The sequence below is a fragment of the Xyrauchen texanus genome, chromosome 12 (assembly GCF_025860055.1).
Source record: "Xyrauchen texanus isolate HMW12.3.18 chromosome 12, RBS_HiC_50CHRs, whole genome shotgun sequence".
Lineage (NCBI taxonomy): Eukaryota > Metazoa > Chordata > Actinopteri > Cypriniformes > Catostomidae > Xyrauchen > Xyrauchen texanus.
Genome location: NC_068287.1, coordinates 31564687 through 31591919, shown reverse-complemented (window position 1 = coordinate 31591919; position 27233 = coordinate 31564687). Strand labels below are relative to the sequence as shown.

The following is a 27233-nucleotide window of genomic DNA, read 5'->3' as shown; positions in this document are numbered from 1 at the left end:
AAAAAAGAAAGTCCGGCAATCACAACCCATTTTCCTTTTTCATATCAGTTTAATTTAGAAAGAAAGATAGAAATAGGCAACCGCACATGGTAATACAGCTGTGGCAACAGCGCCTCCAAGTGTCGTGTTTTATAACTGGCATCAACTTTCTTGTTGAAAGGCATGACGTCATAGTAAAGCATCCATACACCTGGGACAGAAGGAAAAATTGTTGCTATAGTGACATCATCTTCACCCGAACCATCTGAGACCAGTTAAACATGCATGGTTTTGTTACTCGAATGCCTAATGAAGATTATATTCTAAGCAGCCACTACAAATAATACAAATAAAAAAGAAGCTATTAAACTGAACCTCGATACTTCCAATGGAAACAACCAAAAAAAAAAAAAAAGACAAATTGTTCTCTAAGTGGCTTTATACATATGGTCCATGATGTATTAGATGTCACTGATCATAATGGTATCATGTTTAAGCATTTAAGAAGTTGTTATTTTTGCCTTTAAGAGCAATAGCTATCCTTTTCGACATGTCTAAACAGAGTTAATTGTTTAAAAAAAAAAAAATATTGTAGATTAATTAAGTTATGACATTTTAGATTGTCTGTTACAATCTTCAAAGATCTATAACGACAGAAAAAGATAAACTACTCATCAATTATCAAATATTTCATCCATCGTTGGAAGTGTTTTCGTTGCAAGTATATTAATTGCCACAAGAGGGCAGTTGAGCATCAGGTATTGACGTTTTTCATGGATTTATTTCAGCCCTTCACAGCAAACATTCTACCTCTTAACTTTGGCAAATGTCACAAGAATCACAGTGATTTGAAACATTCTCCTGCTATAGATAACTGGTGTACATCCTGCAAGGGTATTGATTGTCTCAGAACGTTTTCTGCAATCACAGCTACCTCTACTTAAAATGTTTGAATGACTCACAACTGTTTTATAAGATGTGCAATTATGTCCAAAATCACAAAACATGCACACTTGATGTGTATATACAAATGTAACTCTTTAATAACTTAAGCAAGTTTTTGTTTTAAATGGCAACTGTGGTTTCATTGTAACGTTCTGGATAATGAAGACTATTTTACTTTCCAAACTTTAACAATTGGCTTACGGGAAAATGTTAGCTTTACTTCTTTACCTTCATATTAAGAAAATGCATGACATTTTTATATTAATTATAAACAACATATAAACAACGTTCAATCTGTAGAAATATTCCTGAAGTCAATTAAAGGGGTCATGACATGAGAAACCAAATTTGCCTTGATCTTTTGGTATATAAGAGGTCTTTGTATCATTAAAACGTCCTGCAAGTTTAATATTTTAAGACGTCCTCCCCATTCTAAACGAATCATTTATTTAATCAAGCTCAAAATACAGCTCGTTCTGGATTCATGGTTAGAAGTGACGTGACGGTTAGAAGTGACGTACCAGCGTTTGCTTATGACCGCCTCCAGCACAAGATAACTACGCTTTAAGCGCAAGACAACTACGCTCATTTCGTATCGCCGTGCGCCTCACAAGTGTTCAGTCGATGGACAGCGAGCTCTGACAGAGACTACTTGTGCATAGGAAAATTACGATGCCACAAAGATGTGCTGTTCCTGGCTGTGGTCAAACAAAACCTCTGAATAAGCTGCCGAAAGATCCAGACGTCAGGGAAAAATGGATGCAGTTTATTTTTTGCGGACGTCCCAAGTCACGGCAGTGTTAACTTAAGCGTTTGTTCTGTACATTTTAAGGATGACTGTTTTGAGAACAAATCTCAATATGATGCTGGCTTTGCCAGAAAACTGTTGCTCAAAGATAAGTCCGTGCCGACTATTCTGGGAACAACGACGACGCAAACTGTAAGTAATCTATTTTAAACTTTAAACTACTTTTTAAAGCGCAATTTCATTCATTATGAATAATCACAGTGTTTTTACTTAGTTTACTTGCATATTGTTCTGGCTGGGGGCGTCAATAATTGATACATAGGCACTGACGTTAGCCAATCATAACAGTGGGCGTTAACACTGAAGTCTTAAATGGAAAACGCCCCCAAAACAGACTGTTTGAATCAGAGGATGAGAAACAGGGTGGGAAAAGGTCATAAATCACTAGATTTTAAAGTTTTCTTAAAAAATATATATTAATACTGTAATTGCACCTAAGGGAACATAATAATACAATAAAAAAAACCATGACATGACCCCTTTAAATGAATAACCAAACAGCCTATATTTATACAAACTTCACTTTGCAAAAAGCAGTGTCAAATATTCAAACTGGCTCTGAAACATTTCCAACTGTATATGTCAGCATAAAGCAGCTTGATTGAGGCAAAAAAGCTTTGAGATAACTTCAAGATCACATCATATGATTCCCCACCACCAAAATAAGATTGCATCTTAGCTGAAGAGCCAAACTATTCTAGATGTATATACCATGAGGATCATAAAAACGAATTGGTCATTCTACATAAAGAATCTTATATCAAAACATAATAACAGGGATTAAAAGAAAATCTATATTAGTTGTAAGTGTTATAAATCAGTGTTATCAGCTCCAACCCTGCCAACACAAGACAGTACACACTTAAATTACCCAAGGAGCTTGAATTAAAAAATGTTTCCACAGTTTAAGGTGGTCAGGGTCCAGTTTGACTTTTATGCATCAGTACAAAGCTGGACCTTAAATGTGCTGCTCTCCAAATCCACTGGCCTGGATTTTAAAAGCATTTAAAGGACACTTCAATTTCAAAATGGCACAGTTTTCTCATAAGTACCTGTCCCGAGAGACAGCTCTGCAGAATGCCATTCCTACAGCACAGAGATTCATCTAACCCCTAAACCAAGTCACAACAGCCTTGCAATTTAAAATGTCAACTGCACAATTGTATCGTAAGCCTCATCCGCAGTTCTTTTTCCTCTTGTTTGATGTCCTTACAATTAATAAGAAAACAATAGATCTGACTGAATGCATTAGTGCAAAATCATTATTGCAACCATCTAAAGTTCACACAAACATTTAAATCAGCAGCAGTTTCAAGTAAGACTATTCACGTTGCACATTTCTAAAATGAGCACAACCAAACTGCCATTAAATAAGTGCAAAGGATAAACAAAAATACACTGATGAAAAAAGGAGCTGATGCTGACACTATTATCTGAAAACAAACACACAGTTATTTGCTTGGCAATACTACTGAAGCGCAACTAGGAAATATTGCAAGCTAAAAATTGTAATGTAGTCGTTCATTTGTTTCCAATACATTGGGTACTGATGGCTTTGTACAACTCAAACAATAATGCTGTCACACCTAAACACACCAAATATTTTGTGGTGAAAGTAAAAGACACCAGTCAATGGACATGGAGAGCTATGATCTAGTTTCCACCATATGGCATACTGTGTGGAATATACAAGTGTAAAGGTGTTGAATGGCCCTTGTTTCCTTATAAGGGGAATGCAAGAGTTGAGGATTAAGTGGCTTTTATTTCAAGCAGCACAGAGCATACAAAGCAATAACTGAGCTTAAATCATTCGGTTGAGTTTATGGGTTGGGGAGTCTGTGATGACATCAGCGCACTGGGCTGAGGTCCGCTTCCTGGTGCCTGCCCCACCAAGGTGGAGGGCCATCTCCTCCGATATGAAAGTGTTCAAGTCCACATCGTGCAGTCCGTTCCTTCTGCGACCTGCATTTGAGCTGCCGCTCATGGGAGTAGGTGAGCCAGGAGTGCTAGAGCGGACACTGATGCTTGCCATCGCTCCACTTAGACCTACAAATGAAACATGAGACATTTAAACCTGGTTATCAAGCATTGCACTCTGTTTTGTCCATCTCAAATTTGCTGCCCATTAATAATGAAACATTTTAAACAAGCTTGTGATGGACTTTGGTAGGCTGTTTTTATGCATAATTTAATATTTGTGATATATATTATTCCGCATAACCAAGTCATACAGGTTTGGAACAACCTGAGTGTGAGTTAATTATGACTATTCCTTTAAGGTCCTTTCAATAAGAGACATTCCTCAAAAACAAAATAAACTTAAAAGGAATATTCCAAATTACTTTCATTGTAAATGCTTTTTTGTAAAATTTAACTTTTTATTTGAATTTTTTTAAGAAAAGGAGGGATGAGTAGAAATATAATTTTTTTTGTTGTTGTAATCAACAATATGCCACAAATGCTGTCAATTGAGCTTAACTTGTATTGAACCTGGAATATCCCTTTAAAGGTTAAATATATACTTTCGTCGCCAGACAGCAATTCAGAGTAAACTTCACCTTGCCTTTAAAGGAATGGATTGTGAAGGCTGTACAAAGTAACATTTGTCTTTAACAACACTCTCAAAGTGAATAACTGGCACAATAACACTGCTACAATGTGGCCTGCCATCTTGATTGTTTTGGGTCAAATGGATCACATGACTGCATCCCATGACAACAAATACCTTTGGACGGAAGGCCAAAACATATAGAAAAATAAAGATGCGTTTTCAGGGGCCTGGGTATCTCAGCGAGTATTGATGCTGACTACCACCCCTGGAGTCATGAGTTCAATTCCAGGGTGTGCTGAGTGACTCCAGCCAAGTCTCCTAAGCAACCAAATTGGCCCGGTTGCTAGGGAGGGTAGAGTCACATGGGCCTCCACACACGCTACGTCTCCACAGTAATGCACTCAACAAGCCACGTGATAAAATGCACGGATTGATGGTCTCAGATGCGGAGGCAACTGAGATTAGTCCTCCACCACTCGGATTGAAGCAAGTCACTACACCTCCACGAGGACTTAAGACCGCATTGGTAATTGGGCATTCCAAATTGGGGAGAAAAAAAAAATGCATTTTCAAACAAAAACGTATTAGTGTGGAAGTAGCCTAAGTAAGCCATTGGTGGTGTGATTTTCCCTAAAAAGTGTAAAAAACGGCCAATATTAGTCTTAAATGAGTGATCGTGCCTATAATCGGGGCAATCTTTTCTGCTGCACACAGGGAATCACAAATACATTTCTACTCTAATAAATTATAGAGGCTGCTAATGGGTATAAAAACAAATTAAACCAATAAACGTGCGAATAGACGGCAAAGAGAGTAAACAAATCATGGATATTAATGATTTCTCACTGGAGCAGTTTTAAAGCTTGTAATGGATATATTCTTTATTTTTGAAAGTATCTTTGTGTTAAGTCAAGTGGTTTTTATTGTCGTTTCAACCATATACAGTTAGTACAGTACACACCGAAACGAGACAACGTTCCTCCAGGACCATGGTGCTACATAAAAACAACAAAGGACAAACACAGAACCACATGAGACTACACAACTAAATGAAATACCTACATATACCTATATAAAAGTGCATGTGCAAACATGTGCAAAAAGTATGGGACAGTACAAGAAATTTCTAACAATGCAGGACAACAGGCACAATGAGAGACAGTGCAGCGCCAACCAGTACACAGTAGTGCAAAAAGATGACAGTTTCTAAAAACGTTAACATAACATACTATGAGATAGTGTTCTATGCACATAGCAGTTTTTGAGGTAGCAGCCAGGTATAAAGTGACAATAATTAAAGTGCAACTCAGGACACGTGTGTGTGTGTGTGTGTGTGTGTGTGTGTGTGTGTGTGTGTGTGTCAGTCCAGTCTCTGAGTATTGAGGAGTCTGATGGCTTGGGGGAAGAAGCTGTTACACAGTCTGGCCGTGAGGGCCCGAATGCGTCGGTACCTCTTGCCAGATGACAGGAGGGTGAAGAGTTTGTGTGAGGGGTGTGTGGGGTCGTCCACAATGCTGGTTTGCTTTTTGTAAATGTCTTTGATGGAGGGAAGAGACACCCCGATGATCTTCTCAGCTGTCCTCACTATCCTCTGCAGGGCTTTGCGGTCCGAAACGGTGCAAGTCCCAAACCAGGCAGTGATGCAGTTGCTCAGGATGCTCTCAATAGTCCCTCTATAGAATGTAGTGAGGATGGGGGGTGGGAGATGTGCTTTCCTCAGCCTTCGAAGAAAGTAGAGACGCTGCTGGGCTTTCTTGTTAATAGAGCTGGTGTTGAGGGACCAGGTGAGGTTCTCCGCCAGGTGAACATCAAGGAATTTGGTGCTCTTGACGATCTCCACAGAGGAGCCGTCGATGTTCAGCAGAGAGTGTTCACCTTGTGCTCTCCTAAAGTCAACAACCATCTCTTTTGTTTTGTCGACATTCAGGGACAGGTTGTTAGCTCTACACCAGTCCGTTAGTCGCTGCGCCTCCTCTCTGTATGTTGACTCGTCGTTCTTGCTGATGAGACCCACCACGGTCGTGTCATCTGCGAACTTGACGATGTGGTTCGAGCTGTGCATTGCTGCACAGTCGTGAGTCAGCAGAGTGAACAGCAGTGGACTGAGCACACAGCCCTGGGGGGCCCCAGTGCTCAGTGTGGTGGTGGTGGAGATGCTGTTTCCAATCCGGACTGACTGAGGTCTCCCAGTCAGGAAATCTAGGATCCAGTTGCAGTGGGAGGTGTCCAGGCCCAGCAGGTTCAGCTTTCCAATCAGATGCTGAGGAATTATTGTGTTGAATGCTGAGCTTAAGTCTATGAACAGCATTCAAACGCATGAGTCCTTTTTGTCTAGGTGGGTGAGGGCCAGATGGAGGGTTGTGGTGATGACGTCGTCCGTTGAACGGTTTGGACGATACGCAAACTGCAGTGGGTCTAGTGAGGGGGGCAGCTGGGTCTTAATGTGCCTCATGACGAGCCTCTCGAAGCCCTTCATGATGATTGGTGTGAGTGCGACGGGACGGTAGTCGTTGAGGCAGGACACTGAAGACTTCTTTGGCATGGGGACAATGGTGGTGGCCTTGAAGCACGTTGGAACGAAGGCACTACTCAGAGAGATGTTGAAGATGTCGGTAACAACATCTGCTATCTGGTCTGCACATCCTCTGAGCACACTGCCAGGAATGTTGTCTGGTCCAGCAGCCTTCCGTGGGTTGACTCTACATAGAGTTTTCCTCTCATCTGCCGTGGTAAGACAGAGCACCTGGTCGTTGGGAGGAGGGGTCATCTTCCTCGCCACCACATCGTTCTGCACTTCAAACCGAGCGTAGAAGTCGTTCAGCGCATCTGGAAGGGAGGCATCTTTGTCACAGGCAACCGATGTTGTCCTGTAGTTGGTGATGGCCTGGATGCCATGCCAAATGCATCGCGTATCACCGCTGTCCGTGAAGTGACTGTGGATTCTCTGGGCATGTGCACGCTTTGCCTCTCTGATTGCCCGGGACAGTTTGGCCCTAGCTGTTCTTAGGGCTGCCTTATCGCCTGCTCTGAAGGCAGAGTCTCGGGTCCTCAGCAGCGTGCGCACCTCCACAGTCATCCACGGCTTCTGGTTGGAGCGTGTGGTGATGGTCTTAGAGAAAGTGACATCATCAATGCACATGCTGACGTAGCTGGTCACTGATGCTGTGTATTCCTCCAAGTTGGTAGAATCACCATATGTTGCAGCCTGCTCAAAACAGTACTGAAGAGCAGAGATGGCTCCTGCTGGCCAGGTTTTCACCTGCTTCAGAAGCAGTTTTGTGCGTCTGACGAGTGGTCCGTATGCTGGAATTAACATAACAGAGATGTGATCTGAGCAGCCGAGGTGGGGGCGGAGCACCGGCCGGTACGCGCCTGGAATGTTTGTGTAAACAAGATCAAGCGCGTTCGCCCCTCTCGTTGCAAAATACACATACTGATGGAATTTAGGGAGCACTGTCTTGAGATTTGCATGGTTGAAATCTCCGTCGACAATAAACAGTCCATCGGGGTGAGCGTTCTGCAGTTCGCTCATAGCCCCATACAGTTCACAGAGTGCTTCCTTAGCGTTAGCGCTGGGAGGAATGTAAACTCCGGTTATGCAAACAGTGGTGAATTCCCGTGGTAAATAAAAAGGTCTGCATCTAACAGTCACAAGCTCCAACAGTGATGAACAGTAGCTAGAGACTTGCACCATTCCATGTTGATGTAAACCAGTGGTTCTCTCCCGGGGTCATTCAAAACACGATTGAATATTGCTGTGAGATGCGCTATGCTAAATAAATAACAATACATTGTTGTAACAGCAATATCTCCAAGTTTTGTTTTTCACTGTAAAAATGTCATGATTTGCCAATGCAAAGAGAGTGCTGCCACCTTTTCCCCCCACTTCAAGCACTGATTATTATAACACAAACAAATCATCCTCCTGGCGGCTTTTTTTTTTTTTTTTTGTCAAAAGCGAGGAGACTTTTGTGGTGTTTGGAGACTCGAAAGCACGAATCACTCTGCAGTTAGGCCTACTGTGCTCAACGAACAGCGGGTGCTGCCGTGAGCCCCTCTCCCGTCCAAAAGCACTCACAGGCGGTCAGTCTCTCAGTAGCCTCGCGCAGCAGTCAGAGCAGAGAGGAGACACGCACCCTCCGCGTCCAGGCTGCAAATGAATCGCGCATGCGCATGGCCACTGCCGTTCCCGCCCTGGCTTACAGAGCGGGGTATAAATGTAAATGTTCACTCACTCTCACACAAAAATAAATCACTGCATTTAAATTGACTCATGACATAGCTTTCCATTCACTCTAGTCTAGTCTCTTGCCAAGTTCGCTTGTGCCAGCTCTCGCTAGTCTTATCAATCTCGATTTACATAGGCCTTTACTACAAAACCCACACATTCTTTTTAAAGACTAAACCAACAAACATTCTTTTTTAAGATTAGATCAAATCTCAGCCCTAGCCAGTATTTCTTTTTTAACTGCTAGTCAGTAGCTACACTTAGCTAAAACTACCCACACGACTAAGACACACACACACACACACACACTGACGAGGAATACAATCGGTAAGTATTAAAATAAAATCTGAATTGTCTGCAAAATAATTATTTTGTTAGTTTAATTAAAGATTGTGCCTAAGTCCCGACTGATTAGCCCCTGATACGTCTCTCAACATACACCACACACACAGTTACATATTGCCTAAACTTTATTGAAAACACATCAAAATGGAGAAATTTCTTGTGAGGACCAACAAGCCAACCGACGCACCAACAGCTAAAAAAAAGCTTCGAAGGTACGATGAAGCATACCTGCAATTTGGGTTTACAGTCACGGCTGATCTGAGACCTCAGTGTGTCGTGTGTGCCGAGGTGCTGGCAAACGACAGTATGAAGCCCTGCAAATTAAAAATACACCTCAAAACAAAGCATGCTGGCATTAAAAATAAACCAGCTGAATATTTTAAAAGAAAGCTTGATGGCCTCCATCAGCAACAGGCAACCATTTCAGTGCACAGCACTGTGTCTAAACAGTGTTTGGAGGCATCGTATGTAGTGGCCAAAAGGATCGGTAAACTGGGTAAACCGCATACAATCGCCGAGACTCTCATTTTGCCGGCAGCGCAAGACATGTGCAGAATAATGATAGGCGATAGTGCAGCAGCCAAACTCGGTGCAGTACCACTGTCCAATGACACAGTCGCTAGGAGAATTGTAGACATGTCCAATGATATCAGAGAGCAACTGATAGAGTTCGTAAAAAAGAGTCCTTACTACGCGCTGCAGCTGTACGAATCCACTGATATTGCTGGGCAGGCACAGCTCCTCAACCATGTCAGGTATCTGCGGGACAAGGCGATTGAGGAGGATGTCCTGTTTTGCCGGCCTCTTCAGTCGCACAGTACAGGAGAATCCATTTTCAATGTCCTTGATATTTTTATCCGTGAAAATGGTTTGGCTTGGGACCGATGCATTGGCCTATGCACGGATGGTGCGCAGGCAATGACGGGGCGTGAGCGTGGCCTAGCTGCTCGCGTTCAGCAAGTAGCTCCACTTGTGAAATGGACACATTGCATGGTCCATCGCGAAGCACTAGCTGCTAAAAAAAAATGCCGGTTCTCTTTGACTCCGTGCTGAACCAATCCGTGAAAATAATAAATCTCATCAAATCACGGCACATTGAAGTTCGCTGGCTCTCCAGGGGGCGGGTGTTACAGCGGTTGTATGAGCTGCGAGAGGAGGTGAAGTGGTTTTTGACAGAAATCAAATCAGATCTGGCGAAGCATCTGGATGACACTATGTGGCTTGCGTCTCTGTCCTATTTGGTTGATATATTTGACCGCTTGAATGGCCTCAACCTGTCTTTGCAAGGCTGCGAAACTCATATTTTGCTCCTTGCAGACAAAGTGCACGCCTTCACACAAAAACTAGACCTCTGGCATGGCCGCATCAGTCGAGGGAACTGCGACATGTTCCCCAGCCTTGCAGACTTTATCACTGATGCAGGCACGTCACACGATTTCTCCTCCCTATTTCAATCAGCGTCTGAGCACCTGTCAGCAATGAGAAAACAATTTGCGACATACTTTAAAGAGGATTATCGCTCTTTTGCGTGGGTTCGAGATCCGTTTGTGTGCGCAGCAAACGAGCTATCAATTGATATGCAGGAACAGCTTATTGAGCTGAAGAGTGACAGTAGACTGAAGGAACTCTTTAGCTCCTGCCCTCTTTCGTCATTCTGGGCAGCATTGATGCAGGAATACCCTGAACTCTGTGACGTCGCCTTGAAGATTCTCCTTCCTTTCGCGTCGACATATTTGTGTGAGGCAGGATTCTCAAAAATGACTGCACTCAAAACGAAATACAGCAATCCTGCACAAATCGAGGATGTTTTAAGGTATGTTTTTTAGAGGTCGACCGATATTGTTTTTTTCAGGCCGATGCCGATCTTTTGAAATCCGGGTCGGCTGATGGCCGATTAATGCTGCAGATTTATTTTGGCCGATATTTGGCCGATATGTGCTTGTTTTTAACCTCTTATTTGAACCTTTTATTTGAAAGATAAAATGTAACACAAATAATTACTTAAGATAGACAACATTTCTCAACAAATACATTTATTGAACACTTGACCAATCTGCACTTGTACACTTAAAATTAAAAATGTATAATGTAAAAACATATTGTATAAATAATGTATAACAAATATATTAAATAAACAAAGCAGGTGTTACTGAACTGCTCCGAGACACGAAGGTTGAGATCCAAATGCAGCTTTAATTAAGGGGCAATCCAGACACGTAATCCAATATTCAGAGCATCCAAGAGAAGCACAGGCATAACTAGGGATGGGCATCGTTAAGGTTTTAATGGTATTACTATCTTACCGATACTGCTTATCGATCCGGTACTTTAACGGTATTCTTAACGGTTCTTTTTGTTATATATATATATATATATAATTTTATTTCAGGAAGGTCTAACATTACTGTTCAGGTATGGTCTAAAAAGAAATCTAATAAAGTAATCAATTGTAAAATAACACTGCATAGTTTATCATAGATAGATTAATTCTTATTAATGCACAAGTTATTCATTCAAGAGCTGAAGTGATTTTCTCTTTGCCTTTTGTTGTTTGATTCGCAGTAATGGCACATGTTTAATAGACAGCTTCCCCTTTAAGACCGAGTGCAGATCTAATAGGTTCCTGATGCGCCATATTTTCTCCCCAACTATTTCCATAACTACGTCCATTTAAGACATAAACTGTGTTTAAGTGAATCTCCAAGCCTGTCGTTTTGACATATTTTTGTGTATAGTTGATCGTTTATACGCATGAAACCCAAAGTAGTCTATACTTTGCTCGTCTCTTTGCGGTGTGTTTCGGAGCGCGCCGCCTTGGGAATGGTAGCCTATCTCTTGCGCGCTTTTTATTATTAAACGCGTCCCGCGATTTAGCAACAGTAGCATTTTACAACAATCACCGATCGTGCTGATTCTGACATTAAGTTTGAGTTTTAGGGAGAAATGTCAGTGCACCGCTGTGAAGGGAAGGAAGTTGTGCTAGACAGAATGCGGCTTATGTATAAATATTCTTTTTATAATCTTTGGAAGGCGAAATCTAAAATAAAATCAGACTAATAATCACAGATCTAAACCAGGCTATGTTTGAATGTTTAGTTCTGTCACTCATTAAGCAGGGCTCGTGTTTTGCTCGCTGTAGCACCGCGTGAGATATCGATATCTCTCTCTCTCTCTCTCTCTCTCTCTGACTGCGAATAGCTAAATTGCATCACAGACAAATGGTTTCATATTATTATACATAGAAATGGCTGGCGAGATAAAATAACTTTCTCTTTATAGCAATAAAGAAGGTATTTTCTTAATTTCTCCAGTACTGACAGCAGAACCGATAACGTCCGAGCTTACCAAAGCCAGTCCTTCAATAGCCTATACTGCGTTGGTATATTTTTATTACTTATTTATCTGCATTGAGTGACAACCATCTCAAACATAAGACACACAAACAGAACAAATAAAAGTCTCAGATTCACTGTCTGTAATTGCAAAATTCTTGCTTCCTTATTGTGACATGATAGCAACCCTTCTGCTGTGATAATGCAACTTCAACTACGCTATCAATATCCAAAGTAGCCGAACGTCATGTCAACTATCACGTTTGCCACATTTTTTTCTTGAAGTTGGCAGTAACATATCAAAAGTTTTTAATTAAATCTAAAGAAGTTATACAAATTTAACCCTTACTGTTTTCTCCAAGGAACTTAGCTCCTTCCTTAGGCACTGGATGATGATCTGCTCACTCTGCTGGAAAATGACTCTAGGGGCAGCGTGCATCGAACATGTGTTCCACAACAACACTAGGCTGCCAACAGATGTGCCTGCCTAATAATCGGCTTGATATGTGTGGATATTGGCCGATGCCGATTATGTAAAAAATGCAAAAAAAAATCGGCCGACCTCTAATGTTTATCAAACATTGAGCCAAGAATTGAGGATCTTTGCAAGGCAAAGCAGGCTCAGGTCTCACATTAACATCACCTACCAGCAAGCGTCTGTAAAAAATGCAGATGATGCCTACTATTAGGCCTAGTAATAACAACAATAATAAAGCATAAATTAAAGGTGGGGTATGTGATTTGCAAAACGGCCGGCAGATTTTGAAAATACACAACTCTAAGGTCCTACCTTCTCTCCTCCAACGCTGGCCCTGACTCCACCCATTCGAAAAACATGGACGCGCAATCATGCACTGAGCTGAAAACTCAGATGCGCAGTGTTCTAGCAGTGTTCTAGACTCACTAGTCAAACAGTGCATTCACCTGTCAGACAATTTTTCAGAGCAAATTGTTGACACAGCAGGAGGAGGGGGTCGCATACCACTCTTGAAAGGTGTAGAGCTGATTTTCTCATAACTGTAAAAAAAAGAACATCGCCAGCCCTGGCTTCTGTACAGCGGTCTTCTATTCAAAACAGGATTCATAGAAATGTGGAACAACCCCACTAGCACTATAAAAGCTCTATTCTCCATACATAAATACAATCGCTTCCTGTTACTGGGTCACGAGCTTTGAGTATGCGCACGAACGGGACACGCCAGCCAGGGTGGTGGGGGAGGGGGCATGGTACGACCGTTTGATTGACACATTTTCTGTCCAATGATTCTAGATGGTCTTGAAAATGATTGGCTGGAGTTTTTCGAGTCCTGCCCGTTCCACAGATGATTAAATTGCTTAATTTTCATTTCAGTGCTTCTAATTTACAGCCAGTAAGTGGGTTAGGAATAGGATTTCAAGTTATTTTGAAAAAATGGTCAAAAAAGAAAATCACATACCCCACCTTTAATATCAGAGGTCTGGTGCCAATTCCCAATTATAGCAATAGCCTAGTAATGATAATAGGCCTACTGATGACGATAATAATAATAATAATAATAACAACAACAATAAAGCATGTAACCTCATATAATTATATAGCAATAGCCTAGTAATGATTATAGGCCTACTACTACTCATAATAATAATAATAATAATAATAATGCCTGGCAAGCTCACATTAGAAGTCTGGTGCTACTGCCAATTATAATAATAATAATAATAATAATAATAACAACAACAATAAAGCATGGGGCGGGGGGCACTGGGGCCCCAACTGCAATGAACCAGCTTTGGGGGGGGCCAGCTTGCAAAAGGCTGAGAACCCCTGATGTAAACACACAAGCCACCACCGCGAGTCTTACCGCAGAGAGCTGTATTTCTGTTGGCACGAAACGAAGCGAGCCCGTCTAGCTGAATGGCGGCGTCCGGAACTCTGTCGCTGAGCCACATCTCCGTGAAAACAAAGATGCAGCATTCTCTAAACTCACGCTGCGTAGCCTGCTGGAGTTGGATATAGTCCAGTTTATTGACCAGTGAGCAAACATTTGAGAGCAGGATAGACAGGAGAGCCGGCCGGCTAGGGTTTGTTTTTAGCCTAGCATGAACCCCTGCCCTCTTGCCGCGTTTCCGCTTTCTCGCACACCACTTACGACGTCCTCTCCCCCGGCATCAGGTGACGCCGAGGACTGGAGGCCTGGTCTCCGCAGCAAGCAGAGTACACATAGACATATAATTAATTTTCACAAAATTAAATCATGCTGATTAATAAAGATACATTTAATATCATAGAAGGGGAAAACTTTATGGTCTAAAAGCTGCTTTGAAACCACGTTAACTCATGCGGCGCTTCATGTCTACACACATGCAGGAAAAAGAGGCAGCACGTGCGGAGCGGGACAGGGCAGATGCATGTTTTTTTGCTAGAGAACAATATTCAAGATTACAGCGCAGAAAGATCAGAGCTGTTGTCCACATCACTGTTGTTCTGTCGCGCTCTTCACTAAAGATGATGAGCGGGCGCAACCGTTGTCATTAAGTCTTGCGGTGCGGATGGAATCAATCCGGTGTCCGACGTAACCTAATTGTTAACAAGGCAGCTAGCATTAGCAAGTTCATCCAGTCTGACCCTACGTTACCACTGGCGCGTTGTGAGTGAAGGTGAGAGCGTTTTCAATTCATTCCTATAAAATCCGAGCGTCATGCTCACAAGGTGGATCGTAGGATTAGCAGGGTGGAGCAAGCTCTCTCCAAGCGCTGTGAGCCCCTCCGAGTGGATTTTGTGTGCCACAGTGTAAACGCAGCCGGAGAAAGTCGAACTGCTTGTGTTTTAGCGACACGCAGTAAATATCGAAAATTCCTATCGTGATAAATATCGATATTGTTTTATCGCCCAGCCCTATTTTAATCTAATTTTGGTAACACTTAAAAAAAGGATTAATTTATTTAACGTTAGTTATAATGCATTAAGTATCATGAACAAACAATGAACAATATATTTTTACAGCATTTATTAATCATAACGTTAGTTAATACACTTGTTAATTGTTAGTTCATAATGCATTAATGTGCATTAACTAACACAACTTTTGATTATAAAAATGTATTAGTATATGTTGTAACTAACATTAAGTTCATTGTTCATGTTAACTAATATTGTTAAATAATGTTAACAAATAAAACCTTTCTGTAAAGTGTAACTGTAATTTTACTGTGTGAGGCATAACATATAACTGCAGCATATAACTTGCAAAAGTGTGGCAAAAGGCAATTTAAGAAATAATTGGAATCTGCCTCAAATTTCCTTAATGGTGCATCACTACAAATAATATGTAAAAAATATGTTGTTTATGTTGTCAGCCAAGGACGCATACAAGGCCCATAACCCAAAGATCCTTAATAACAATAAGAGCATGTTTGGGATTTTTAAAAGATTACAATCCACTTGATAGTGAGCTGATGCAAACTAATTCCACAATCAGAATAATGAATAACCACAACATGCAGTCACTATATGACACAAAAATACTCAGTGACAGACACAATCACACGCAGTCAGTCAGCTACAAGTGGGTAGTGATATTTACCATGTAGTGCTATGGCCTCACAGAAGGGCTGTAAATCAGACTCTACAGATGACAACACTGTGTCCGATGAAGGTGATCGGTTAGGTGACATCACAGTCAGTTTGGGGGCAGCTTTAAAAGTCCTTGGTGGTGGCGCTTTACCACATAAGAAACTTATCAAATCTTCCCTTCGTATAGATCTCCTTCGCTTTTTGACCCAGGCCAAAACATCCCTATTACGTCGCTGATGACCAATCTGAATTCCTAATTCATAGCTCCTCTTGTGTGCCTCATCACTCTCTGTTGAACAGATCACATTGCAGAACAGATTATATAAGACAGACAATCTTTTAGCAGTGTGATGCTCTAGATATGTGCGAACTCAAATGAGAAATGATGAGTTACCTTTGTAAAGATTAGTCACTGCTGTTGCAGCATTCTGAAATGGAGACCACACTGAAAGTCCTTGCTGATGGCAGACTCGATCTGGAAGACAGGAGTAACATCAGGGGCGCTCCCATGATATTACATGCTACAGAGATTACTAAAATAAAGTAGTTTCAGAAAAGCATTATAATATATACCATTGTCAATCTCTTAATTGGAGACTGGGAAAAGCATGGAAAATCCCTTTCCTTACTAAGTGGACAATACATGTCAAAATCAACTGGTTTAACAATTGATTATACAATGTCAAAACCACCCTGTGTCTGTCCCCTAGCTGCCATTTCCAGAGCATTTTCTGGCAAACCATAAAATAGCTAATTTATTGCTAAACTTTTTTTAAATAATAATATATAGCAAAAAACACAACTGTGAAAAAATATTTTGCATATAGAAAATTAAGTCTATTTAGATGTTTTACATTGTTACATTATTTTCAATAGTAACAGACATTTTACCACAAAAATTACATTACCACAACCCAAAAAATACTCTCTTGTTACTACCTTTCATTTTCATATTACAATAAAAAAAAAATCATAAATGATTTGCAGGGTTGGTAAGCAATGGAAAACATGTAATAGCATTATGTTTTTAAAATACAAAATATATGTAAATGTATTCCACTAGTTACAATTTAAATAGTTGGTAATCAGAACAGTTACATTCAAACAGTATTTTGATTACTGAAGAGATTACTTAGCATTTTATTGTAATTTGTTCCATTTAATAGTCTGTTCATTTGCAAAACATGTAAAATGATGCGATCCATATAAATGATGCGATCCAAAGTGCATTTGAACAGCAGCGAAACACTTTCTTAAGATGTGTTACATTCATACGAGCAGACAGAATAGTACATTTGAAGTAAGTTTGGAGCAGCAGAAATAAACATTGTGTAAATTCTCACTATTTCTAGCCATTTTACACACACACCCCTGTTACAAGGCACGATCATATTTTTTTTATCAAGAAAATCCCTGTTAGATCTTTTTTTTCTGTAGTAAAACCTTTGATATTAGTACCAAAATCATATCCTCGATGATAATTTTTGTATTGATATTCTGTAAACATTCAAAAAATAATTTTGCTTTATCTTGTTTTAGAAGCAACACTGCATACAATATTTAGGTTTTCAGAGAATGTATTTCTAACATGTGTATTTTGTCTTATGTACTAGCAGATTTTTTTGTCAAAATAAGTGGAAAAAAAATCTACCCGTACTTAAGTAGTAATCCAAAGTATCTCAGTTACATTACTAACCTCGAGTAATCTAATGGAATATTACAAATTTCGTTTTACAGAAAGCAGGTATTCTACAATTTGTAGTGGAATACATGTAACCATCCAACCCTGTAAATCTTTTGTAATACAGTAAAAAAAAAAATGCAGGCCTATGCGGTGTTACGGTAATGAGAATCATAATTGAAAACAATGAAAATAGTAAACGTAAAACGTCTGTACACCTTACGGTAATTAAGAGTTGCATGGTAAAATATGCTTAAATGCTATGTATTTGAGATTTACCAAAGTCCATTTAACTTAAAAACAATCCTATCCTATGTGGATTGTTTAGCTGAAAAGAACAATGACCGGCTAAAAACATCTCAAATCACAGAGCTAACAAGCCGGTTTTCATGCTAGCCGGTTAGCTAACGTGATAACAACGAGCAAACTGTCAAACACAGCCAGACCGGTAAGGCTAAAGCTAATTACCGTTAACACGACCAAAATCAGGCCCAAAGACCGGATTTCTATCCACAAATGGGAATGGTGGTATTCGCATTTCAGATTCGGTTGTGTGCTGTTCGGTCTACAAGCAGTGGGTTTACGCTTTATTATCCTAGAAGCGATCGGCTTCTTTAGCCGAGTCGATGGGCCGCTATTGGAGTATCTTTCTCTGCCTACAAACCTTTATAAAGTTGCGCCACCGCTGTAGCGGAATTCTGGAAGAGATGCCAGAGTTTATCCTGGTTCTGGTCCACTTCCTCCTCGCTCGGTTCTTCTCGTTCGGCCTCTGCAAGGCACTGGCGCTCCCATTTTGAGAACCAGTGTTCGGGTCCGTGTTCGTGGATCTCTGCTTCGCTTTCCTCCTTCTTCTCCTCCATGATGAATACTGAGAAACTTCGGTGAACTTCTGGTCGTTGTTCGAGTGATCGTTTTTTTTTTTTTTTTTACTCTTATGGGTGAATTTTCTTTCTTGAAACCATACAGAACCTGAACAATATCGGTTAGTATCCTCAAGCTATTTATTTATAATTCAGAATTAAAAGTAAATAAGTGAAATGTTGTATCTTTTGTGACGCCGAATTCTGCTTCCCCAAGAGCTGCCCACCACGGCTAGAGGGTCGCATTTGACATGCGCAATTTCACGCATTCTTTCCTTCATGTGGGCGATTTCTAGTTAAACACGCCCTTTAATTTGCGCATGCTTGTAGCAATTATGTTGTTGTTTTTTTTATCTCTGATCATAGAAAAAGAACAAAAAATATTATTCAGTATATTAAGTACTATAATATAATAGTATATACTACATGTATACTGTATACTTTGTCTGTAGGCCTATATATTTATGTACATTCTGACCTTTTAAAATTATACTTAAACTTTTATTTATTATAATAACGTTTGTATTTGTTTAATTTTAGATATTTTTCAGGCATGTATTTCATATACCATTGAAAATAAAAGATTTATTCTCCTAGCATATTTGCAGTAGAAAAAATAATATCTACATTTTGCTAGCCTAAATTGTACTATAGAAAATAGTCAATTACAAAAAAAATTATTAATAAATTAAAATCTGTAATATTGGTGGCTTGTGAGGTCTTCTATAGCTTAAGCAAATGTTTATTTAGTCAGTGTACTGACAAGGAACATAAAACTTGAGACAGAGTGAGACATTTCTGATCAAGAAGTGTGGGTGTAATCATTTACCTTGGTTAAAACACTTCAGACCTGCAGGCAGCAAGATTTGAGACAGTGTGGGATCTAATGTCATTTAGGGTTAACAAACAATATTGGTGTAATTGTAAGTAAATTTGCCATCTATTCAAAAGAACCTGAAAAATCCTACTCAAGCTTTATGAATATCAATCTACATTACATTTAATTTCATTGTAGAAGGACATTTCATCCTATTAACGTCTACACATCATTTGTTATACATTTTGTAGGGTTGTCCAAATTTCTAATGAACATGGTTCATTACACCATTCTGACTCACAGTGTACAAATGTGGTTGACTAACGTGTATTAACCATAATAAAACACAGAGACAGCTTTTAAGTTTAATGAAACCTTTTGTGTCACATTTTCACATGAAAATGTGAAATCTTTTTTTACATTTTGTCTGTTCTCACCCAAAACCGATTAGATTGCTTAAAGGAATAGTCCTTGTTCTATACAAGATAAGCTCAATCGATAGCAATTGTGGCATAATATTGATTACCACAAAAATTTATTTTGACTCGCCCATCCTTTTCTTTAAAAAAGCAAGTTGCAGTGAGGCACTTTCAAGTAAATGTGGGCCAATCTGTAAACTTTGAAATACTCACTATTTCAAAATTATAGCCACAAGATGTAACCAATATGCGTGTTAACCACTGATCTATATATATATAGATCAGTGGTGTTAACATGACTTTAGTGTGATACAATCCATTTCTTTGTAAAGTTTTATCGAATTTTACAACTTCATTCTAATGACAATGTAATGTCAACCATGCCTAAAACACTAAAATGACTCTGAAAATGACCAACAACTTTACTGCTCCAATTATGAATTAGTTTTAACAGAATTATTAATGTAAGTGCTTTTATAAAATGATAAGTGTCACATTTCCTTTTCACATTTAAATAGGACCCATTCACCACATTTCCGCTTTTAAACCATTTAAATTGTTCCCATTCACTTCCATTGTAAGTGCCTCACTTTAACCTCGATTCTTCCTTTTTTTTAAGAAGAGGGATGAGTCCAAATTATATTTTGTGGTAATCAACATTATGCCACAAATACTGAGCTTAACTTGTATTGAAACCGGAATCTTTCTTTAAGAAGACATGTATTAAACGACTGTCATATGGATTATGTTTATGCTGCCTTTATGTGCTTTGTGGAGCTTCAAAGTTTTGGTCATCATTCACTTGCATTGTAAAGAACTATTCCTTCAATGTGCTCTAGGACATTAAACCACTACTGGTACTCCTAAAGAAAGTGTAAAACAACTGCAGTGGTAATGCACAGGCAGCTCAAAGGAAGGATTTTGTGAGCTTTCACTGTAAAATCAAGTAATTGTTTCCTCTTTCTGACATAAGCAGCTACCACTTGGGGAGAAAAAGTTAATCAAAAAGAATCATGATGAGTGCATTTGAAGTGGTTTTGGCTAAGAATAAAAAGGCTTTGCTATTTATTTTTATTTATTTGCTTTAAGTGTCGAAAGGAGGCTATTTGGGGTTTTTGGCTGAGAATTTAAGGTTAATTTGAAAAAGAACACCACCATCTTGTTCATTTATGAACCATATGACAGTTATTTCATAATATTAGAGTTTTTTTTTTTCTTTTCTTTTCTGTTTTAAATTCAGTTTAATTATGTGGCCATGCAGTTTCAAAGCATGAATGACTACTTTATTACCTTGCAGACAGGACCCAGCTGCTCTTCCTCCCTGACAACATTTTTAGGGCAATAATTATCCCCTCAACCCAGCTATATTGCTTTACGATAGTGGTAGACGGTATGAATCTACTATAACAACAATAACAATTATCAATGAAATATGCAAATAAAATAATAATTAATGAATTATAGTATCCAGAACAGCCTATTTTTATGTGCCATTTTTCTCTAAATAAGATTATTGATCACAACCTTATAATTCAGTCATTTTAGAACACCTACATTCTATATAACGATAAAGATATATAACTATAAAGATGCTGATACGATACCAGTAAGACAAATATAAAACGTCATTGTTGTAAGGTATAGGTTCAAAACAATACGTTTCAATAAACCCGAGAGGTTGCATTTGTGCGTACGGTGTGTGCCACTGTTTGGATCTTCGTGCGGATGTGACATTTCGGAGTCTCGCGACCGCCATTTTGAGTTTTATCTCAAACTGAGCATCATAAACCACGGGAGAGGGTGATAGAGATTCTGGCCGTGACCGGGCAAAAATACATTTTCGCCTTTGAACAGACGCTTGGGATGCAGCTTCGGGGTGCAATTGAGCGTTAGGTGTTCAGGTTAGTTTCACGTGTGATAACGGCGAGGCAAAGCGCGTGCATCTTCGTGACTTTAAACTTCTAAATGAGTGCGATTTCACATTCGAGTCTGGCTTGAATGGATAGGCTTTTTCTCCGCTCCCCCCCAGAAGAGGGACAATTGGAGGAGCACACGGACTGGCAATATTGCAGGGAAAGTTATATTTAAAAATAAATTTCTCTGAGGCGCATGAGTAGCATTATTTCTTGCTTTATCACTCTTGCTAGCTTCATCTTTCCAGCAGCAGCTAGCAACAAACAGGGTATCCGTTTCCCCGGCTGCAGGTTGTTGTGAGTTGAATTTGCCCGCACTTCCACGGGGGAGAAAGCCGGGGTGGAGTTGTTCGGGCCTTCTCGAAACAGAAGCCCGAGGCCGCCGACTAGAGTTAGCATTTACCCAGGCGCCGAGATTGGGCGAATAGCGAGCAAATACGTCCGCGTTTCTCTGCCTGCTCCCCCGCCGGCCTCACTCCCTCCATCCTCGGCGCTGACAGCAGACAAGGCCGAGTTCGTCTCATTACAGGCCCAGCCGCAAAGGCTCGACCTGTTTACTCCACCTCCGACTTTTCACCAGCCACCCCAGAACCCACTCCCCGCGGAACCACAGTCAGTCCGGTCCGAGGGAGACAAAGAGCCCAAACACCATCCCATCCTAGCAGCCGCCAACATGAACCACCATCACACCCAGCAGCAGCAGAAAGCCGGCGAGCAGCAGCTCAGCGAGCCCGAGGACATGGAGATGGAGGGTATGCCAAGGCCTCTTGCCAAATAAAATGCACATTAATTTTTAACCCGTTTGAAAACGCACGATATTATTACAGTTGATGTTATGATTGCAATCTTTACCCGGCTAGGTGTTTATTAATTAGCAACCACTTTGTCGCATGTTTTGAACCCAATAGTTCGTCAGCCAGCAGCTAATCGTTACCTCGATGCATGAGGAGTTGAACCAGTCAGCAAAAAGCCCACTCTTTCAACATATTTTATTTACTTTCTAACAGGAGTCGCATTTCACTGTGGTGTTATTCAAGCTCGCGGAGTGGTGTATGTTTAAATAAATATAATTGTGTGACCGTTACTTCAGTTGTATTTTGTTGTATTGGCGGTCTGGTTATCTGCTGCGTGCATTAACGTGGCGCAGCCCATCTTTAAGCTCTTCTGTCCGGCAAACTGTGTCAGGTTTTCATCTGATTATGTAAGGGACCCATCGGCTACACCTGTAGATCGTGTGGGCAACTTTTGAAAAGCATAAATGGGTGAATGATCGTTTTTGCTGGCTGTGGACTGTTTAGCAGGTCTTTTGAATGGACGAAACGTTAAACCGCTTACGCGCAGTGGATAAACGTAAGTAAACAAGATATCGTTACTGAGACAAATAATTGTGACAACAGGTAGTAGTAATCGCTAATGGGCTGATCCTGCTGATTCCAGACGTTTGATTGTGAATTTGCAAGTGAGATAATTTAGCAAGAGGTTTGGCCTTCGTATTAAGCCGGGCCAAAAATCTAGGTCCCTTTTACACAATAAATGCGTACGATTTATCCGTTTAGTTTAGTGTCCTTTCATCATAGCAGATCGTATGTACGTTTCTAAAAACTTGTTGTTGGCTCATTTAATTGGGTTTCTTCCCAGTCAGCAAATCATCATGTCCCAACACCGTGTTTTGTTTTTCTTGAGAGCTAATGAAGTCAAATAAACTGCTTCAGAGCATGTTTGCTGAAAAAAACAGACCCATTTTGACTACTAACATTTGCTCCTTGGGTCCCTTTACTGTTTCGGTGCGAAACATAACAGTTGGTGTAAATCGCATGATTGGACAGATCGTATTAACGTTGTTGCTGTTATAATTGGTTTTGGATGTGATCCGCATAGGAAGTTGTACAGATCGACCAGGGGGGAGTGGATGGCAGCTTTATTCCAAGATGGTGGACTGTATTTTGCACAGACCAGTTTCTTTGAGGCCTGCTTGCGTGTGTGTTTGTTTATTTCGAGGAGACAGCGCTGCTTGCAGCACATGATGGCTCACCAAAGGATCCGAGATCAAAGTAATTTATTTGCTTTGTGTCCCGGTTACATTAGATAGTGTCGGATGACACGGTTTGTCGTAGATAAGCGCTCCGTTTGCGGTGGGAAATGTTAGCACCACGGCTAGCTGTGTGTGGAGGGGGAGGGGGTATACGAGAGGATTAACTAAGAAATGAATTCGTAATTTAGTGTCCCTACTCATGACAACTGCGCCGTTATTAATATGGGGAAAGTACGTGTGTAAGCGTCTAATGTAGATTTGACGTGTTTGAGACACGGTGTAACTCAATGAGTGCGCATCAAGGCCAGCGCGTGGGGGGGATACACCGACAGCGCGCGGGGATTTTCTGCTTCATTGTATAACGAGTCATGCTGTGATACCGCGCGCCATTTTTAATGATAACTGATTAATTTTCTGATTTTGGCTCGTACCCTGTCATGACTTGGCATACATTCCCTGGAACATGACTTATTTCTTACTCGCGTCGTTCCAGACGTTTGATTTTGCGCTGCATTTCGTCAAAGTTATGCAGTGCACGTGTGGGGGCGTTTCTGATGCTGCTGTTCCGAGACCCGCACTCAGACCTCTTGAGATATGTAAATGTCCGCACTCATAGTCAGTTGACTGGCCTTAGAATACAGAGAATGCATTAATGAACAGTAAATGACCACGTTTCAATTAAGCAGGCAGGTTGGCCTGTTTTTGTTTGAATTGATATAAGCATTCGAATATTAACCAGATGCTTTCAACATCTTGGATGGATATAAGAGCAAAATCTGCTGATGGTTCTCAGTGGTTTTAAACATTGACTGGCAGTATATATGGAAATACTTGGAACAACAAAGTAATTGCTGTTTTTGATTTTTGTTTAAAAACTTGGTTAATGCGCATTTGGATGCATTTATTTATTTACCTGTTGCACACTGAATCTGAGCATACTGGTCCGCACGTAAATCACAGCACACTAACATGAGTTTACTTGAAGTTTTAGGTAATGGAGTTGTTAATTTTCCTTTCTCTATTGGGAATCTTTAGCCCTACAATTGACGGGAATTTCTCGTTCTTTTTTTTCCAGCTGGGGACCCAGATGATCCTCCAAGAATTCCGCAGAATCCAGTCATCAATGGGAACGTGGCCATGGCGGATGGACACAACAACACAGAGGAGGACATGGAGGATGGTATGTAAAATGATGTAATAAGTGAGAGTGTGAAACAATTTGGAGCATGAGATTCAAGAGGTAATATGATAAAATGAATGGAAGAATTTCCACAGATCTAACTTGTTTGTTACAACATTTCCTAACAGACACAAGCTGGCGATCTGAAGCCACCTTCCACTTTGTGGTCGAGCGCTTCAGCAGGCTGAGTGAGTCTGTGCTCAGCCCACCCTGTTTCGTGAGAAACCTGCCCTGGAAGATTATGGTGATGCCCCGCTTTTACCCAGATAGACCCCACCAGAAGAGTGTTGGCTTCTTTCTTCAGTGCAATGCGGAGTCTGACTCCACGTAAGCAATGACTGCCATTTTTGCTGTGCATAATTGTCCTCTGAATGATATGAGTCAACAGGTTTACAGTAAGTACATTTAAATGCACAGTTAGCATCAAGCTACAGTGGGTTTTTGTGTATTCGAGTTACAGTCTTCGTCTGTCCAAGTATTCATGAGAGGTTCGAGAGCAGACTGCTTACTCAGCAGCTGCTGTTTCTCAAGAGCAGCTGCACGAGCTCTGAATGACGACACTGCTTATTCTCGATTGGCCAGACTCACAACGTGACAACGGTTATGTGTTTTCATGGGCTGCGTTTAACAATAGCATACTTCACATATTACTCTTACTGCTTCTGTAATGTCAGTCTTTGGTTTAAATAATAGTAGTATGTGTTTAATCTGACACCTCCAGTTTGCTGAAAACTCACACAATTGTATTATATAGTTGCTTGAGTCACATGGGATAACCACCTAGTGGTCGCGATTAGTGGTTCTCTCTCTCAGTGGGGTACGTGGTAAGTTGTGTGTGGATTGCGGAGAGTAGCATGAGCCTCCACATGCGGAGTCTCCGCGGTGTCATGCACAATGAGCCACGTGATAAGATGAGCTGATAGACTGTCTCAGAAGTGGAGGTAACTGATACTTGTCCTCCACCACCTGGATTGAGGTGAGTAACCACGCCACCACAAGGACCTACTAAGTAGTGGGAATTTAGCATTCCAAATTGGGAGAAAAGGGGATTAAAAAAAAAAAGTACATGTTTATATCATGCTATATTATGTTTGTCATAGTAATATCATGTTTATTCATAAAAATAAACATTACAAATTATTAAATATACTGAGTCCTTTATTATTAAGCAGCACATAATCTTTTCAAATGAATAATGTTTCTGGTTATTATATGTAAATTAAAAAATGTCATCTGAATTCCACTTAGTCTGCAATATAGAAAACAAGCATTGCGCTTAAACCAAGATGCAGTTCAAGTCGAACACACCTAATGCATAATTGTTTATTTGAAGAAAGGATGTCAGCAAAGTGTTAAATATGTGTTGTGTGTCACCTGTCTTTTGGAGTATGTCCAGTTGTGGTCCATAATGTGTATACATGTTGGACAAAGCTGAGCTACAATTGCATTATCTAGGTCTGTTTGTCCGACCTTGAAGAAATCAGATTGGTACAATTTCTGTCGTACAAAATAATTTACATTACATTTTAGTCTGACTTTAATTGATATTTTAAAGTGTATTTAAAAGCACTGACTCACCACAGAGGATATTGGTGTCTTTTATTGGTCTGAAGCAGGTGAGTTTGGCTGACCTTGGGTTAGTTCAAGGAATATTACAATTGTTGTCTAGGGCTGCACTATTTGGACAAAGCCATATTGTTTTTATTTGTGTGTGTGTGTTTGGAAATACTACTAGGAAATAATACCTTTTGTCCAAAATTTGGTAATATTATGCCCATGTTCTACTGCTAATAAAAAGATTACACTTTGAGAATTCACTCTTTAGTCCTCTGAAAAATAACTAAACTTGAATCTTTTTCTCTGCAACCACAAATAAATAAACTGTGAATTGGAAGACCGTTTTCTCCTCTTTGTTTCACTTGGTACCTCTCCACGGTGTACATATTTTTGTCCACTTTATGATAGGGTCTCATCCCACTATTCATCATTTTTGGAACCCAGTCAACTTGAATAATATATTATTATAATAGTGATTATTATTACTATGCAATACAGTAGTAATGTTTCTGTAATAAAATCTAAACTTGCACGAGGCATTGCTATGCAGTCCAGTTAAACCTATGACTTCAAACAGTTGAAGCCAAAATAAAAGCTTGACAGATTAGAAGAGGTTGTGTGTAGCTGAGTTCACCTTTACAACAGCTGTATATATTTTAACATCTCTTCCTCTGTCCAAAAATACCTGTTGCCATGGTATTCATGGTACTAACTTGTAGTGGCCAGACATTTTTAGAATTAAGCAAAAGTTAATCTGGAGAGCTTTAAATATGATACGCACCGAACAAGTAAGCAAACAAATCCCAACTCAACACATCTGTTACTCTGAGCACAAGATGGAGTTGTGGAGAACAGAACTGCTCTGAAAATGATTTAATAATACAATGCATACAATACAGAGCTGTGAGCACATTATTTATTTCATTAAATCGCAGACCGTTGCGGTTTAATAATCTCATGCAGTCATATCGCAATTGATTTTATTTTAATTAATTGTGCAGCCCTGATGTTGTCATTTACTCACTCTAGTGTC

The 27233-nt window shown here is 40.2% G+C and overlaps 2 protein-coding genes across 5 annotated transcripts in view; one reads left to right on the top strand and one right to left on the bottom strand.

The window, feature by feature from the left end:
* Positions 1-2168: 2168 nt before the first annotated feature.
* Positions 2169-18519, bottom strand: LOC127652259 (HUWE1-associated protein modifying stress responses-like). Its single transcript, XM_052138398.1, has 4 exons — positions 18087-18519; positions 16136-16216; positions 15752-16030; positions 2169-3778 (listed from the first exon to the last, which is right to left on the bottom strand). Exons 1-4 carry the CDS (start codon positions 18280-18282, stop codon positions 3534-3536), a joined length of 801 nt encoding a protein of 266 aa, XP_051994358.1. The 5' UTR covers positions 18283-18519; the 3' UTR covers positions 2169-3533.
* Positions 18520-21271: 2752 nt separating this feature from the next.
* LOC127652693 (ubiquitin carboxyl-terminal hydrolase 7) overlaps positions 21272-27233 on the top strand; it is a 34764-nt gene continuing 28802 nt past the window's right edge. The window contains exons 1-3 of one of the 4 annotated variants that reach the window (XM_052139000.1): positions 21272-21419; positions 24539-24643; positions 24772-24970. In XM_052139000.1, the coding sequence (XP_051994960.1) occupies positions 24601-24643; positions 24772-24970 (242 nt within the window). In that variant the 5' untranslated portion in view covers positions 21272-21419; positions 24539-24600. Of the gene's footprint in view, positions 21420-21752; positions 22184-23340; positions 23483-24538; positions 24644-24771; positions 24971-27233 lie in introns of those variants that run through there. The other 3 variants (XM_052139001.1, XM_052138999.1, XM_052138998.1) reach the window with 3 other exon arrangements.